Source organism: Panthera onca, chromosome D4 (genome assembly GCF_046562875.1).
Source record: "Panthera onca isolate mPanOnc1 chromosome D4, mPanOnc1 haplotype 2, whole genome shotgun sequence".
NCBI lineage: Eukaryota > Metazoa > Chordata > Mammalia > Carnivora > Felidae > Panthera > Panthera onca.
In genome coordinates this window covers 10,955,552-10,973,002 of record NC_138351.1, presented here as the reverse complement: position 1 = coordinate 10,973,002, position 17,451 = coordinate 10,955,552, and the positions used below count along the sequence as shown (strand labels likewise).

Genomic DNA, 17,451 nt, shown 5'->3' with positions numbered 1-17,451 from the left:
ACTTGCTACCCAGGGCATGATGTTCCTGATTTGAAAGTGGGCAAAATAAGTCAAAGGGAACCTCGATACCTCTTATGCTCAAAATGCTTTATGATTTTCAAAGAATTCTAAATTTATTTTGAACTTAGGAAACCACTGATAGAGGCAAGGAGAAATACTTATTATCTCCATTTTACAAGTGAGCAACTGAGGCTTAGAGAGGTTAAGTGACTTGTCCAAGACTTCTTGGGTCCAGAAATGATTGGGATCTTCTATGTTTTCAAAACACCTTGGGTTGGTCTACACAACTTCCTGTAATGTTTGCATTATGTGGACATCTTGGATCATTTCCTACCACCACCCTTCAGTGTTCCTCACTGGCTACAAAGTGAAATTCTAAAAACCTGTTCCTTACTGAAAATGCTCTTTGCTGCTCAGGGCGGTCTCTGCAAAGTGAAAACAGTGGAGTATGGGAGAGGAGAAGGGCTGAGAGCGAGGATATGGTAGGGGCTGGGCAGTTCTGAGAAGAGAGCTTGCCAAATCAGTGTTTGTGGAGTTCAAGTTGGCTTCTCCTGGAAGAAAAACTTGGAGGCCTGGGTGGGTGGGGGGCTGGTTTCCTGCAGGGGCAGCTGGGACCTAAGTCCCTTTTCATTTGGGCCCCTCTGGCTGACTCCTGGAGGGGAGCGTGCTAGAGTGGGTGGCATCACATTCAGACCTGGGTTCTGTGGTCCCCACCCTGTGCTCCAGACGGCCCTGGCTCTTTACCTGCACAATGAAGAGCTGTCATGAGTCCACAACGCCGGTACAGAACCTGACAGTGGTGGACCCTCCATAACTGCGTCCTTTCTACTCCTTTCCTTCCTGGCAAAATCCTCCCAAGAATCTATTCTTTGGAGGAGGCGCTTAAAGGCTGGAATGAGAGGAATCAGACTCCCCAGGGAAGCAAGCCCATGAGCCCAACAGCCTTCTGTTCCTCTGCCAGTGACTCCAAACTTCCAAGCCAATCGCTGTTCGCTGGGACTGCAGACCCGGAAAAGCGGGCGGGGGCGAGCACTGAACGCCGCGGGTGCCGCTCGGTTCCGAGGCCGGTTCTGAGGCCCGAACTGGCCGCTGGGTCTCAGGTCTGCATGCGCGCTCCCCAGCGTCCCCTCGCGGCCTCTTGCCACAGGGAGGACGAACCTGCCACCAGGTTCTCCGAAGCTGGGTCCTGCAGCAGCGACCCCGCCGCCGCAGGGGTCGCTGGCATTTGGCAATGCAATCGCCTGGGGACCACTAGACACTGGGAGAGGATCAAAGCATTCTTGTGGAGCCCGAAGCGCCCAGGGTTGCACTTTTGTTATCCCGGCTTCACCTCGCCAATAAATTTTTCTGCGAAAGAAGGGGCAGGAGTAGAGGGCCAAGGGGGGTGGGGCTGGTGGCCACGCGGAGGGGACGGGAGTGACGTGCACCTGTGCTCCTGCCGCGTTAAATCAGTATGAAGCAAGTGACATTTCCCCCTTGCTTGCCCACTTGGAACTGCTCATCTTCCTGCTTTAGAACACCCGCCGGCTCTTGTAGGGTCAGCGTTTTCAAAGAGTTATTTCCTCCAGGCTCTTAAAGTTTACGGAGCACTTTGTTACAAGGGCCCGCCCTCAAGCAGGGCTTTCGTCTCTCCCTGTCCCTCCGGCCTCTTCTCCACACACCTCTCCGGAGAAACCTTTACACAGGCCATTTCCATTTCCTCACCCCACCTAGAGGTATAAAAAAATATATGGGACATAACTTTAGAGGTGATTTGTTTCAACTTCAGGTCTTTCATTTTACACAATAACAGATGGAAGCCTAAAGGAGTGAGGGTAAGGAAAGTGGCCCAAGGTCAAGGGTTACTTTAGTTGGCAAAACCAAGGACAGGACAAGCAAATCCCTAGAGAGCCTTACTACCTCCCCCCCCTCCCCCCCACTCCTTATTTCGTAGAGGGAAAGAATCCCAGAACTATTTCAGGCGGGTCAAGTACTTTGTAGAGGTGTCTGTGTTTTCGCCAGTTGGCTTTGAGGCATGGAATCACACCTGCAGTAACTTGGATATATGGACAGTCACTTGCTATCCACGTGAAAACAAAGACAGAGCCAAGTACAGTTGGAGCCTCTCTTCTTACCCACTCCCCCCCACCCCCAGTCCTACACTATGGTGCGTCTGAGCTGTGCAATTTACTCTGTTGGAGTCGTCTACCAGTTTGGGGTAGAGCTTGAACATAGGGATGTTTCTGGTAAAAATTAGGAGGAATCCCTCCTGCCAGTAAAGACACTTTTCAGAGAGACCTCCTGGGGCTATCAGCATAGGAAATATTTTGGCTCTCCCCAAAGCCCAGACTCAGACCCCAGAGGGAGCATATCACACAGAACAGGGATAGGAAGGCCCTGGAAATTTTCTGCTTAAAATCCTAGTTTAGAGCCTTGGTGAGTTGTGAGAACCCTCTTTGTCACTGAATGAATACTCATTGGGTCTAGGCTCTTTTGTGAAACTATGTTCCCTTCTTTCACTGGTTCAGGTTTGCTCTCACGGTTTTGATTAGTATTTTGACTAGACAGGATCAATCTTAGCAGTACGGTGGAACAGAAATCCCGCAAAGACTTCACAATCAACACAAGTTTGTTTCTTTTCTTTTCACAAGTCTTTTTAAAAAAATGTTTATTTATTTTGAAAGAGAGAGAGACACACACACACACACACACACAAAGGGGGAGAGGGAGAAAGAGAGAGAGAGAGAGAGAGAGAGAGAGAGAGAGAGAGAATCTGAATCAGGCTCCGGACTCTGAGCTGTCAGCACAGAGCCTGATTCAGGGCTTGAATCCACAAACCATGAGATCATGACTAAGTTGGATGCTTAACCAGCTGAGCCACCCAGGTGCCCCTAAAGTTTGTTTCTAATTATTTTCCCTTTCCTCTTCCTCTTGTCCGACTTGGACTTTTCTCATGCACCATGAGCCATGAGTACAATAACAGAAGTTAAATTTTGTTATAGCCTTTAAGGTTTGAGAGAGAACTTGGGAATCACTGAACTGTACTCCTTCACTTTATAGTCAAGGAATCAGAGGCCTAGCAAGGTGAAACGATATGCCCAATGCCTGCTACACATGGATGAAATTATATTTTCACCGTAGTGCCTGACCCCTCCCTGGTTTGCTTCCTCCTCTCTCTCTCTCTCTCTCTCTCTCTCAATCTCTCTCTCGATTTCTTTCTACTTGGTATAGTTGGGCTGTGGGGAAAATATTGAGAGTGATTTGAGCATGGATAAAATCTGCCCCCTCCAAATGTTAAACCCCAATATGGGATGGGAGTAGGGGGTGGAAAGCTCTTAGGGTTAAGGGTTTACTGTTTCAGTTAGTCATGAGGCCCCCTAGGGGCTGCAGGAGGAGCGCGCGCGCGCGCGCGCGCACACACACACACACACACACACACACACACACACAGGGCCTCCTGATGTGGCAACTAGCTGCTTGTCCTCTGATGGAAGGCAGCCATAGCAAGGACACTGCCCCTGGGGTGGAACCCAGACTCCACTATCACTCTTGAGTCTATACCTCCCCTGACCACCATTTGGAACGGGTACTGAGAAGTCAAGGTCTGTGGTTGCCTCATCTCCTAGCTGCGACATGACCCTCCAGTGAATTGAGCCACATTCCCAGCGTAGAAGATGAACATTGTCTGGGGCAAACAGGCTGGCAGATCCAGGCAGCACGATTGCTTCACAGTTAGGGCATCAGACTCCATATCCCGCTGCAAAGGGCACTTTTTTTTTAAATTGTATGAAGGCATCAAGCCGGAAGAGAAGTTACCGGTGGTCCCTTTGGTCCTGTGAAGGCTCTGTGTAGCTGTGTGTCTCCCTAGCAAATCCCATGAGCTTCTCTGAGCCTCAGTTTTCCTTCCCATTTATAAAACCAGGGGCCGGGGCTAATCACGTTCCCTCCCGGTTTCAAATGCCTGTGATTTAAACCCTGCTTCATACGGAGGAGGGATGAGAACCCAGATCGCATTGTCTTTTTGTTCAGCACCCCCCCCCCTTTTTTTGGACACGCAGAGCAAGGAAAGGGAGGACAGTTATCTTCCGAAAGCTGCCCCCCCATCCCCATTGCTTGTGACAGGTCGTATATTTGATTACGCAAAGCAAATTGGGAAATCATATCTCTGCAATCCCATCTGGGATTATTTATTTCGCCGCGTCCACAGCCGGTCAAAGTTGTGAGAGGATACAATGTTAAAAGTGGCTTCCCGCGAGAGGAGGTGGATTCGAGTTCATCTGTAGAGAAACCAGAGCCATACACCCGCCGCAGCAAAGCACTTTTGTGAGACCCAGGAGTTTCCAGAAGTTATTCACCACCCCAGGCACTCGAGGCTGGTTGATCTAGCGGGTGACTCAGGCTGGTGGTGGTGGTGGCGGCGGGGTTCTTACCGGCCCCAGGCCCCTGTCTCCAAGCCTGGGAAGCTGGAAAGTCGATCGCGATGGGGAGGAAGGAGATCGGGCTTTGAATTTTCCCCGGCCTCGGGGCGTTCTGCAGGCTAGCTCTCGGAGTTAAAAATAACAACCACAAACTAATACAAGTAACAACTTCCAGGTACTCCAGGTTCAGTGTGGCCGGGTCACCGAGCCAGGGGATGGATCTCCAGTGTCTTGTGCTTTGAGGTCCGCTCCCCACTTCGCAGCTGGGGAGGGTGAGGCGCAGAGGGAGGTGGAGGATGTTCCTCGCTACCACCCAGCCGGGGAGCGGCACACCAGGCATTTTACGCCCCGTCTGCCACCTCCGGAACGGAACGCGGGCGCTTGGCCTCCCAGAAAACGGTCCACGGCCCGCTACACTCCGGCGGCCTGGGGCGGGGGTGTGGGGGCCTCAAGGCATGGGGCGAGAGGTGGCCGGGCCGGGGAAGCCAAGCGCCCTCGAGCCACGGGGCAGCAGGCACTCGCCGCCTGCGGCGGGGCTGGGGGCTGGCCCGCGGGGTGCGCCTCGAGGGAAGCACCGGCCCCGGGAGCTGATCCGAAACGCGCTTCCCCCTTTTTCTTTCTCTCTTCTTTTTCGAGGGGTGTTTGAAGTAAAAAAGAAAGCCACCCTTCTCAAGAAAAAGAAAAAGGCCGCCCCTCCCCCTTCCGCTTTGTTGTTCAAGTTCCCTTGCTTGACTTGCGAAAAGAGATCTTTACACCGGTAGATCCGAGCTGTGCGGGAACCGGGAGGGGTGTGGGTGAGAGAGATTTGGGGGAAAGGGAAGGGAAGCAGAGGGAGAAGCGCTGAGCCGCTAAGAGAGAAGATCCCGCTGGCCTACCCCCACCAAGCCGGACGCGCAGAGTCGATGGGGCGGCCCCACTGCGTGGTCGTTTCCAAGAAGGACTCCGAATTGAATTTGGTAATTTGGTGCCGGCTTACCAGCCAGAGGACTTCTGTTTCCTCACCTCACAGGTCCTCAAGCCACAGCCGACCCCTTTTTGGAGAGGAACGTGGAGAAAGGAGCCGGATCCCCTGGACCCTCAGTCAAGCTTGTGCGGCAGGACCCTCCCCGAGCTGCATGCGAAGGCGCGTCCGGAAGTTCATGAAGCTGCTCCTACCAGGTCAAGACTCTTCTCCTGGACACCGAGTCTTCACAAGGACTATGCGAGGAAGGCCAGTCTTCCCGTTTTGCAGATGAGACAGCTGAGGCGCAGAAAAATAATTGACCAAGATCACGCGGTCCGTGGCACAACCAGCCTAGAACTCAGGCTCTCTGATTCCTTTTGCTTCAGCACGTTTAATTTACTAACTAGTTTGTGCAACCTTAGATTCCTTTTTAATTTTCCTGGAAAAAATGAAGATAATTTCGCGTGTAATATCGGAGTTGCTCAGACTTACTGAAGCTCATCCCATGATAAAAAGCAAAACAAAACAAAAAGCAAAACAAAACACATCTCTTTCCCCCACTCTCCGCCCACATACCTCACTTCGAAGCAATTGTAGGAATCGTGATTCTCTGGGGGGCCTTCAGGGCCAGGGGTTTGAAGTGTAATTCAACTGGATCACCATTACAGCTGCACGCCTCTGAGTGGCAGATGGGGTGCAGGGAAGGTGGTGGGACAGGTGGGGGTCAGCGTGGAAGGGGACTCCTGGAGAAAGGCAGGGAAGTACAGAGGAAGCAGTGGGGACTGTTCTCTTGGTTTCTGCTAGGGGTGGGGGAGTGCTGAGAAGGGAAGGGTCCTGGGCCCACCCACCTGAAACCCACGGGCCCAATCCCTCCAGCAGGCGGGAGAGCCTGCCTCCCCACATTAGGCCGGACACTGCACCCGGGAAGGCCGGTCCAGCTGACCCACGTTCTCAGGAGCCAGGAGCCAGCGCCACAGTCCTCGGGTCCCTGTACCTCCCTCCACCCCCAGCCCCCATCTCCCGTCCTAGTTTCACCCGTTTGGTTTACTGTACACAAATCCCTCTTGTTTCCTCCTTGTATAGCAGCTTTGACAACTCCAACTAGTTCAGGGGCTGTTTGGGTGATTTTCTGTTTAGGAAACTGCCACTCAACGCCCCTTTGCTCTCCTGTTTCTTCCTGGTACCCCTTCCCCTCAATCTATTACCCTCCCAAATTAGCAAACCTTTCTTGATTTTGTTTCTTAATAATCAAAATAACTAGCGAAAGGCTAATGATCCTCCCCCCACCCCCAAAAGCAATAAACAAAATAAAAGCCCAGGGTGCCATCCGCCAGCACACAAGGCCAGCTCTGGGAGAGGTTTGTAGTTCACTTTCACGTCCAGGGGAGAAGCACTGATATGCGTGTTTGCAAAAGCAGAAATGTAGCTAGCAGGAGTAGACGCAGAAAAAAAAAAAAAAACACAATAGTTGATAAAAACATGCTGTGTCCTCTTACATGAGGGTTGCTCAGACGCCAGTTACTAAGACGGGGGGGGGGGGGGGGGGGGGGAATAAAAAACGCGGACCCATTGTGAGTTTCTCTGGTTAGGAGTGGAGGGCTTCTCGAAGTTTCTCAGACTTTAGGGCAGAGGCCGACCAGTTCCTTTGCTCTCTGGGAGACTACTACATGACCCAGGGCTCCTCTTTGAACCTCACAGTTTCATCATTGGAAAAATGTCTGGCGCTGTGGTGGTGCAAATAACGCATTTCTGCTGTGGTCAAAATTTCAAATGCTCTAACGTAGATGAACAAATGCATTTCAAAGAGTATAAAAAACTACGCAAAAGGTGGTAAAACTGGTGTCGTGAGGTGGTGCCAAGAGAGAGGCACGAAGGGTCTGCGTGACTCTTTGTCCCAAGTCTGAGCGCGCAAGGCTCCCAAGTTACCCTCTGAGACGCCCAGAGGGACTGAGCAGTCTCCTGGAATAAGCAGAACTGTTTCTCTGCTTCCTTTACTGGACACTGCAAGAGGCTTTGGGGAGAAGCATCCACACAAAGGGAAATGCCAGTGTCCCGTTATCAGAAAAGCGCTTTCCAACTCCGCCAAAGGCTTGGATTCGAATACCTACCTGCGGGTCCCGCCGCCGGGTCTCGCCTTACTTCCACAGTAATTCCTAAACTGCCTCCTTTCCACCTCTCAGAACTTGGTTAATTAACTTCTTTCCACCGGCTCCGAGAAAGGAAACGTTAGAATCAGTTCAGCGATTTCTTTCCTTTAACGAATATTTATCGCAGGCCTACTATGTGCTCCGTGCAGCAGCACTCAGTCTCCCAATTTGTCTCTCAAACCGATCCCGAGGGGCATTGATTATTTAAAGGGGTGACTAGACAAAACGCCGTCTAAGTGATTTTAAATTCACTTCAATAAATAAAATGTAGCGTTGGATTAAGGGACTAGTTCTTTAGACATGTTGGAAGTTCAATTTATTAAACATTTGTGTAAGGGATTTTTGAGACAGAAAGTATTTCTTTATAAATACATTCATGCACACTAAAAAAAGTCATCTTAAAAAATAGCTTCATTTTAAAACATGCTTAGAGTGGATATGTTGCACCTAAATCTCCAAATGGCACGTATTTCCGCCCTCTCCCCCACCATCGGAGAAAAATGACATCGGAGAAAAATGTAAGTGACGTCGGTGACTTGGCGACCCGCCGGCCTCACCGGTAAGATGAAAGTTACGAAGAACTACTTTGCACTTTAAGGATGAGCGGCGCTAGCCATAAAAATATCTACAGATCATTTGTCCGCCAGTCTGGCGCTGTGGTGGTGCAAGGTGACCACTGATTTAGTCTTGCAGGAGAAAGTAGGATGCAGCTGTGTGCCCGATTAGAGAGGCCTCATTTCCAAGCCCAACTTTGGGTTAATTACTGAGTCGCAGAAATACTGGACTTGCTGACAACGTAGAGACCAACACCAGTCTTTCCGACCGCTGCCTTGAGCATTACCTTCTTTTGTAAACAATGCGATTCGCAAGAGTGTGTTTCCTATTGTCCGTGAGATAAACGGCGACTTCACCCCAGCAGACCACCGTCACACTTCGGGTTTAGCGCTGGGACAGACAACCCGGCTGCACCGAACGTTGCGCGGGTGGATTCTGGAGGAGCGCCGAAGGGAGGGGCGCGACGGCCGCCAGGAGGCGGGGAGCGCCAGGCCGGCGCGCCTCGGCCAATCAGCGTGCACACCGCCTGACAACCGTCCAATTAGAGGGCGCGGTGCTCGGGGCCCCGAGCCGATAATACTAGGAAAGGGAGCAGAGACTAACTATTGCAGCCAGGGGCGCTGCGCCGCACGCAGCTGCGTAGGCCCGCCGGGAGAGCCCGAAATCTGAGGCCAGGGCCGCCCAACCTTCCCGCCCAGATTGGGTCACAGGAAGCAGAAAGCAGCTCCTGCGAGGTGAAGCGCTCGGGGCTGCCAAGGACCGATTAGAACTTTGCGGAGTCCGGGATGTGCGGGGCGAGGCTGCTGAGGACTTGATTCATCTTCTCCACCCATCCCCCGTACTCCCCGTCCACTGGGCTCTGAGCCTCCAGCTGTCAGCCCCCGATTTCGTGGCAGGGTGTGGCGACCCTGATTTGTATTTGCAAGCACAGCCAGCAGCCCAAGAGCCAGGTCCTAAAGCTGGATATCTTTTGCCTCGGCTGCTAGCTCGGGCCTCAGAGTCTTGGTGAGTGCTGTGATGTCGCTCCGGGTGTCAGGGAGGGCAAAATCGCCGTTCCTTATCTTTTCTATTTTATCTGGATGTCTTGCCTTAAAGTGCAAACCATGCCCGATGTATATGGAGACCGCGCAGCTCAGCCGTGCGAGGCTCAAGCATTATTGATGTTGGAAGGGCATCTGCAGCTCCATGCGCGGTGTCCTTATGGGTCTCTGACAGAAGAACATTTTTTGGGTTTGAGTTGACTATTTGCTAGGGGTGGGGGGCATAAAAGGACCTCTCCAAGCGCAAAAGAGGGTCCCTGTAGTGGTGTAAGAGGATGAGGCATTTGAGAGGCATAGAATGGTACTTCGCTGGGTCTGAAGGGGCCCCTTGTGATCCAAAGGAAAGTAACTCTCCCATCGATAGTTTCATATTCATCATGGCCCTAGTAGTTGGCTATGGGGAAGCCTGACAAGTGGCCTAGGTCGGCCCAGTTGGACACAATACTTTTGTGTGTGTGATCCGTGCGTTACCCCGGGACTTGTCCCGAAAGCTGGTGTAAAGAGGCAGAGAGGTCTGTGGTTAAAGATCAGGTGCTCCTAGAGCACTTAGAATGAGTTAAGATAGAAACCTTGTTGAGTTGGGAATTTCTGGGGGCCCTAAAGGTACAAGAAACGCAGTGTGGTGTGGATGCGAGGGACGTGAAGAGAACAGGGCTCCTCCAAGGGCCAGAGGCCCTAGACCGGGAGCTCTGGGCTCAAGACCCGGGGGTCGGTGCCTGACGGTGGTTGGTGCGTCTTCGGGTCTTTTCGTGTCCCCCCCTCCCCCCCCCCCCCACCAGGGCGCGGGAGACTGAGCGTAGGCCGGAGCCCGAGCGCCGCGCCGCGCGCCATGGCCGACCGGCCCGCGGGCCCGGCGGCCGGGGACTGGGAGATCGACGTGGAGAGCCTGGAGCTGGAGGAGGACGGCCGCGGGCCGCCGCCGCCTACGCCGCCCGGGCCCAGCCCGCCGTCGGCCGACGGGGACGGCGAGGACGACGAGGACGAGGACGAGGACGACGACGCGGAGGATGAGGGCGACGGCCTGGAGGCGGGCGCTTCCCCGGGGGTGCAGGGCCGGCCGGAGCAGCAGCGGGGAGCGCCGCGGGGGCCGACCCCCGCGCCGCAGGCCTCGCCGGCGCCGGCCGGACCCCCGGAGCGCGGCGCGAACGCGGGCGGCGGCGCGGAGCCGCGCAAGCTCAGCCGCACGCCCAAGTGCGCGCGCTGCCGCAACCACGGCGTGGTGTCCTGCCTCAAGGGCCACAAGCGCTTCTGCCGCTGGCGCGACTGCCAGTGCGCCAACTGCCTGCTGGTGGTGGAGCGCCAGCGCGTCATGGCCGCCCAGGTGGCGCTCCGGAGGCAGCAGGCCACCGAGGTGCGTACCCGCCGGGCCCGGGGTCGCGCCTCGCGGGGAAGTCCGGGCCGCCGTGGGGGTCGGGCGTGGGAAGGGACGGGGAGCCCCCTTCCCCCCGCCCGGCGGAGGGCCGCGGCGCGTGGCGCTTCTGGGGGGGACGGGTGGTGAAGACGCTTCTCTGGTCCCGGTGGCCTGGGGGGGGGGGGGGGGTGTCGAGGCAGAGAGGCAGCCGCGGGCATCGCCGGGGAACTTGACCAAAAAGATTTTGTAATTTTAAAAGCAGGCAGAAAGGCCTTGAGAGTGGTCTGGGAGGTTTTGGGGAAAGATATTTTATCTTTTACGTGTTTATTTTGGTGGTGTTGGGGAGCAGGGGGAGGACAGTGGTGGCTGCAGTCGCTGTGTTACTGGTGCTGTTCTCGAAAAAGAACCGCGCAGCTTCCGCTGTCAAAGGGAGAGGCAGAAAGTGCTGCCCATTTTACAGATGAGACCAAGGGTGGCGTGGGAAGTTAGGTGCCCGAAGCCCTAGGTCCTGAAGCCAGCTTCGACCTAAGCTAAGGGGCCGGTGGAGGGGTCCCTGGTGCTTCCCACCGGGGGGCTCCAGCTGTGAGGAGAGCCAGCGTTTTTTTTAAGGGTGAGGCTTTTCTTGACCTTTGGATTTCCTGTGTCCATGTGTTCCTGCACTTGGGAGAGCTCAGAGCCAGGGAAGCTTCGGGGTTCCCCCCACTCCCCCACCCCTTACAGACTCAGGGCCTGGGAAGATTTTTGCTTTTACGTTTTCTCCAGGAGGGACTGGGGAGGGGTTCACATCCTCATCGGAGGCAGTGACCCTAATGGAAAGCTTTCTGAGGGCCCCAGAGAGTGCTCTGGATGACCCAGGTGGCCTTGTCCCTGGGCTGGGCCTCCTCCAGAGTGAGGCGCTTGGCACCAAGGGCTCCTACATCCCTCAAGGGTCCCTGGGCATTCAGGGCTGGACTCAGGCATAGAAGGACCCAGAATCCCACCAACCAGGAGGTGACAGAGGGAGCAAAGTTGGGTTTCCCCTTGTCCCGTGCCCCAGGTGGCCGCTGAGGTTTTTGTTTTTGCCTTCATGTATCCCAGGCTCCCACTGTTTTTGGCCAGACCCGGGAGAGTGTGAGAGACAGGTTCCCTCATACCTCTCTCTCAACCCCCTGTACCCCATTCCACCTGCCTTGCTGCCAGAAGAAACCAGCTTCACCTCACTGCTCAAGCGCAGGCCACGGACACCTTTGGCCCTACCTCTGCATGCCCCGGACACAGCTGTCCCCCGCAGCTCTCCTTCAGGGCCTGGCTCCTACGATCTTGACTGTGGGATGTCCCCCAACTTCTAGCTGTGGGATGAATTTGGAGTGACTCTAGCAAAGTGGCCACAGAGAAAATCTCCTCTACTGCCTGTCAACTGAAGTAGCTTGTTGCCCTGGAATTAAGGGGTGCTGATGTGAATTTGTTGAGAATTATTTTTACATGGGATGAGAAAATAAATACATTTAGACCGGGGAGGGTTGCTGATGCCCCTTCCTTCTCTTTCTTGTGGGGCATTGTTGATTATGTTTCTTGTGTTTACAGGACAAGAAGGGGCTTTCCGGGAAACAGAATAATTTCGAGCGCAAAGCCGTGTATCAGAGACAAGTCAGGGCACCCAGTTTGCTGGCCAAAAGCATTTTAGAAGGTAAAGCAATGCAGAATTATCCTTTAGCCTTTTAAACCAAGTTCGGAGGGCTTCTCATCATTCACACATATGGCATTTTTATTAACCTGTGAAGGAGCACTCTGAGGGGAGGGTACTTTGTATTAGGAAGTTTTGCTTTAGGGAGGAAATGAGGGTGTGGGGAAATGGATCTCACATACCTCTTGAGGTTTCTGCCACCGGTAATTTTGTTGTCTGCATAGCAGTTGTAGTCTGCTTAATAGGTAAGGGGTTAACGTGGGGTGCATTTGAAATTGGCCCTAGTGTGAGGGCATGCCACCAGATCATGGACGGAGCAAGGAAACAAATTAAGAACAAATTCTTTGGGTGTAATTGTAGCCGAAGTAAGTCAAGTGAGGAGCTGAACAGCTACCCACGCCAATAAAGACCTCTAGTTCCGACTGATGCATCATCTAATACCACTCTTTTTCGCTGTACTGTATTCCTCCCTGGACTAGCTACATCAGTTTACTATTTCTTATTTCTCGGTTTACTGTTTTTTATTTCTAACCGTCAAGATCGTAGAATCTGGAAAAGGTTTTGAATCAAACAAGAGAAGTGGAGGTTGAATTTGAACTTGAACGGCGTGAATTCTCTCTACCAAGTTTTCACTTTCTCTAATGCTTGGGGATACATTAATTTTACTTAAAATATTGCTGATTTTTAAAAGCAGCTCTCTTTGGGGATGGGATTTATGGCTCTGAGAAACAATATATTGATCACCCTTCACCATTTAAATAAAGGAAAGTTTGTATTTGTTGTAATCACTCCTCCTTCATAAGATTCAGGTTGAAAAGCAGTTTGTTTTTTTTAAAGTAGATATTTGCATTCTGTTTTTTCTCATGTGGCTTCTAATTGGGTTGGTTCTAGACAGGTTGTAGAGTTTGTTCGTGTGTTAATCCTGTGCTGTATACTTCTGATCTTAGAATGGTTTCGCGTGCGTTAAAAATGAATTTGGTTGCAAACTGGGTAAACAGATTTATAGCCATAGGGACAGCACGGATAAATTGAAAAGGTGCCAAAACAACTTGAGAAGTGGGAGGGCAAAATGGAATAGTAAATTCAAGTAAATAACTTCCTGGCAAAAACTTACCTTAGAAATAGAAACACTAATTTTCACATTTTATTTTATTTGCAAATGAGGGCGTTGGGCTTGTCACAATGGATCCTTCAAACAAATTTGCTAGTACTGAGTGGTTGGGGATAGTGAAATACTCAAAGCATTTCATGCTACTAGGAATTCTATTTATGCCGTACTAATCTTAGGTTTTTAAAATCTCTGCCCTTGCTCGTGAAATGTGCAATGAGTTTATACTGTAATGATTGTCTGCTCAACCATTTTGGTAACTGGCCAACATGATTGGGAGAAATGTTTTAGATCAGTTATTTTCAATAGAGAGGCTGATCTCCTCTCCTGCCTTTAGTTTTGTTTGTTTTTACTGCAAGTCTGGGGGAGGGGGCTGGTTAAATTGTTCTCTGCAGAATCTGTTTGACTAGTTAACAGCTCTTTTCAATTTTCTGTGCTTCCCTGTTTCCTTAGTCTTTTCTGTTTTTCTCCTCACTAATCTGCTGTCACTTTCTCTTTTTTCTAGTTCTCCTTGGATTATTCTCCACCTGTAACAATGTCCATAATGAACCGTCTTTAGAAAATAACAATGCCATCAGCTTTAGGTATAGATACCTTTTTTGATAATGGAAAAAGATGACACGGATAGTAATAAAGCATTGACTGAAGCAAGATGAGCAGACTTGTCTCTTAATATGTAGGAGCCTGGGAAGTAGATTAAACTTTCAGCCAGTGAAGTGTGCCTGTAAAGGTAAACAAACAAACCTATAATGGCAAAAACAACAATAACAAAAAGTTACAATCTGGATCTCCTGCTCCCCAAAGAGAACTCTTTTCACTTGAACCTATACTTTTGTTTTCTGTGTAAAACATCAGTGTTTTAGAACTGTAAATTGTTCTTGTTCTTGTCCTGCCCATTTGCAGTGTCTCTGTTACCTTCTGGGTTTCCGGAATTTTCTTCCCTAGTTGTTAATCTTTTTCCTGTGCAATGCTTGCTTATTTTAGGCTACCGCCCAATTCCAGCAGAGACTTATGTGGGAGGGAGCTTACCCCTACCTCCCCCGGTAAGTGACCGGATGAGGAAAAGGCGAGCCTTTGCTGATAAAGAGTTGGAGAACATTATGCTGGAGAGAGAATATAAAGAGAGGGAGATGCTGGAAGCTTCCCAAGCTGCTGCCTTGTTCCTGCCCAACCGTATGGTGCACGGACCTGAATATAACTCCTACAAAAGTGCCTATAGCCCCGCCCCAGTGGAGCCTCCAAACAAAGACTTCTGCAATTTTTTGCCCACCTGCCTTGATCTAACCATGCAGTATTCAGGCTCTGGGAATATGGAACTCATCTCTTCCAACGTCAGCGTGGCTACGACTTACAGACAGTATCCCTTGTCCTCAAGATTTTTAGTTTGGCCCAAGTGTGGCCCCATTAGTGACACTCTTCTTTATCAGCAATGCCTGCTAAACACCACCACCTCGGTTCAAGCCCTGAAACCCGGGGCCAGCTGGGACTTGAAGGGAGTGCGAGTCCAGGATGGCCTTGTCGCAGAGCACGACATGGTACCACCCAAACTAGAAGGCTCGCTGGTGTCGCCTCATGCTGCAGAGGTCCAGACCTCGAGAAGTGACCTTCACGGTCACCAGGCTGTCCCTGAGAGGTCTGCGTTCTCCCCACCCCAACGGAATTTCTCTCCCATTGTTGACACGGACTCCCTGGCGGCTCAAGGGCACGTCTTAACCAAGATCAGCAAAGAAAGCACCAGGCACCCTGTGCCACTTAAACATAATCCATTCCATTCATTATTCCAGCAAACTCTTAATGACACATCAGGCCCTGAGCTGAAAACGCCATTTGTCAAAGGGGCCTTTGAAGACGCCCCTAAGAAGCCCAGAGAGTGTTTAGTCAAGGAGAACCAGAAGTACACATTTACAATAGATAGATACGCGAAAGACCTTTTCGTCGCCAAGCAAGTTGGAACAAAACTCTCTGTGAATGAACCCCTGTCATTTTCTGTCGAGTCTATTCTGAAGAGGCCTTCATCTGCCATCACTCACGTCTCTCAGTGAAAGGCTGCTTACACACAAAGCTGGATTTTCTGCCATCTTGGAGGGTTCCTACCAGTGGCTAATTTTTTTTTTTCTTTTTTAAGAAGAAGGGTTCACATGTTTGTATAAAGAAATTTCTAATGTAAATGGGGATGATTTAAAAAAATTATATATATTCATATGCATGTACTTTTTCTCACCACATAAATATATTTAAACTTAAAGATGGAAATTGCTTATGTGCAAACTGTAAAGTTCCATGCTTTACACAGCATTTCAAAAAGCAATAAAGTTGACACTGTCTTCTAAAAAGACCCAGTGTTTGCAGAAGTACCTAGTTGTCTTTGTCTAGGTGAAAAACTAGTGTCTGTGAAATGTTTTCTTTATTTTTCTAGGATTTGGTGTATTTTCAAGCGCTCTTAATGGTCAGTGGGGATCATGGGAAGTGCCTTATAATGCCTTAGTTTTGCATTTTGGAGGATGGGTAAATGTTGCTATTCAAGATTGAGGCAAAAATAGCTTTACAGAGAACACAGAACAGATGTGCATGTCTCTAGAGTCATAATTTCACATGATTGGACAAAGTAGAATTAATTTCCAGGGAAATCAAGTTTAAGATCTCATATCATGACCTGGCTTCTTGGGATGGATGTCTTTTAGCTCTCTGAGTCCCAGTGTCCTGATTGCAGGGTTTACCTGGGGCTTCAAGCTTCCGTTCTAGATTGAACTTTCTGTGACTTCTAGGTTGCTAGGGGGTCACAGAGCAGGTCCACTTGTAAGTTGCAGTTGGTTCAAACCATGATAGTGTATGTTTGAACCCCCTCTCAGCCCTGTGTATTTCACTGTCTCCTAAGGGCTGGTGACAGCAGGCATTTATTTTATTTTATTTTATTTTATTTTATTTTATTTTATTTTATTTTATTTTATTTTATTTTTGCTTTTTTCTTGTGTTGATTTTATTTTATTTATTTATTTTTAATATAATTTATTGTCAAATTGGCTAACATACAGTGTGTAAAGTGTGCTCTTGGTTTTGGGCGTAGAGTCCCATGGTTCATCGCTTACATACAACACCCAGTGTTCATCTCAACAAGTGCCCCCCTCAATGCCCAGCACCCATTTTCCCCTGTCCCTCACACCCCCATCCACCCTCAGTTTGTTCTCTGTATTTAAGAGTCTCTGATGGTTTGCCTCCCTCCCTCTCTGTTTGTAACTATTTTTTTCCCCTTCCCCTCCCCCGTGGTCTTCTGTTAAGTTTCTCAAGATCCACATAAGTGAAAATGTATGATATCTGTCCTTCTCTGACTGACTTATCTCACTCAGCAAACTACCCTCAGTTCCATCCACGATGCTGCAAATGGCATGATTTCATTCTCATTGCCAGGTGGTATTCCATTGTGTATATAAACCACATCTTCATCCATTCATCAGTTGGTGGACATTCGGGTTCTTTCCATGATTTGACTGTTGTTGAAAAGCGCTGATTCATAGGGGCACATGTACCCCAATGTCTACAGCAGCGCTTTCAACAGTAGACAGCAGGCATTTAGAAGTAGGTGCAGTCAGGACCAACTGGTCCCCGAGTATCAGCTTTATGCTCCCACCTTGTTGCCCCTGCCAGAGGGTTTCTGTATAGCTCTCTTCTGAGATCAAATAGCTTCAGGTGACAGTTTGCCGAAGACTGCAGATGCTCGTCATGTCATGAGGGTGGCTTCTTGAGTCTTAACCACCCCTCCCTTCAGTTTTGAGTTCCTTATTACCCTTAGTTTTGCTCAATAAAATGTTGACTGTTGTTCTATATGATTGATAAAATGAGAGTAAGACATTTATGAGAGTGTTCCCTTCATCTCTGAAAGCCTCATCTGAGGACCCCAAATGAAGTCTTAAGATGCTACAGTCTTTTCAACCCAGAAAATCCAGAGCTAAATATCCGACCTTGAGTTTTGTGATGGAGTAAGTTGTTGCTTCCAATTCTCCTCTCACTTGGGGAACAAGAGCACTGGTTGGGCATGTGGGATGTGCCAAGAAGTTTGGCAATTTAAAGAGTTTCTGTCTTGCTCTGGAAAGCATTTAAAATTACTTAAAAATGATTTTGCTACTGATGAGCTCATGTAAACCTCCAGGGGTTCTCTGAATTGTTGCTTAAAATTAGAATCGGTTTCAAAAACAACAGGCCAAACCTTAGATTGATTTCCAGTTTGTACTTGTAAAGTAATACTTGGTTTT

General features: G+C 50.1%; 1 protein-coding gene across 3 annotated transcripts; it reads left to right on the top strand.

The window, feature by feature from the left end:
* Positions 1-8,641: 8,641 nt before the first annotated feature.
* On the top strand, positions 8,642-15,539 carry DMRT2 (doublesex and mab-3 related transcription factor 2). Of its 3 annotated transcripts, XM_078436051.2 has the most exons (5): positions 8,642-9,047; positions 9,862-10,433; positions 11,997-12,099; positions 13,710-13,788; positions 14,189-14,344. In XM_078436051.2, the coding sequence occupies exons 2-5, from the start codon at positions 9,912-9,914 to the stop codon at positions 14,253-14,255; spliced, it is 771 nt and encodes a 256-aa protein (XP_078292177.1). In that variant the 5' UTR covers positions 8,642-9,047; positions 9,862-9,911; the 3' UTR covers positions 14,256-14,344. The 3 variants fall into 3 exon arrangements, with proteins under 3 accessions (XP_078292177.1, XP_078292176.1, XP_060466114.2); XM_078436050.2 differs by lacking the exon at positions 13,710-13,788 and having other exon boundaries at positions 14,189-15,539; XM_060610131.3 differs by lacking the exons at positions 8,642-9,047; positions 9,862-10,433 and having other exon boundaries at positions 12,011-12,099; positions 14,189-15,539.
* The last annotated feature ends 1,912 nt before the right edge of the window (positions 15,540-17,451 follow it).

Coding starts and splice junctions, on each gene's coding strand:
- DMRT2 (XM_078436050.2), top strand. CDS start 9,912: ATGGCCGACCGGCCCGCGGGCCCGGCGGCCGGGGACTGGGAGATCGAC. Junction 10,434..11,996: donor GGAGGCAGCAGGCCACCGAG/GTGCGTACCCGC, acceptor TTGTGTTTACAG/GACAAGAAGGGGCTTTCCGG. Junction 12,100..14,188: donor GGCCAAAAGCATTTTAGAAG/GTAAAGCAATGC, acceptor TGCTTATTTTAG/GCTACCGCCCAATTCCAGCA.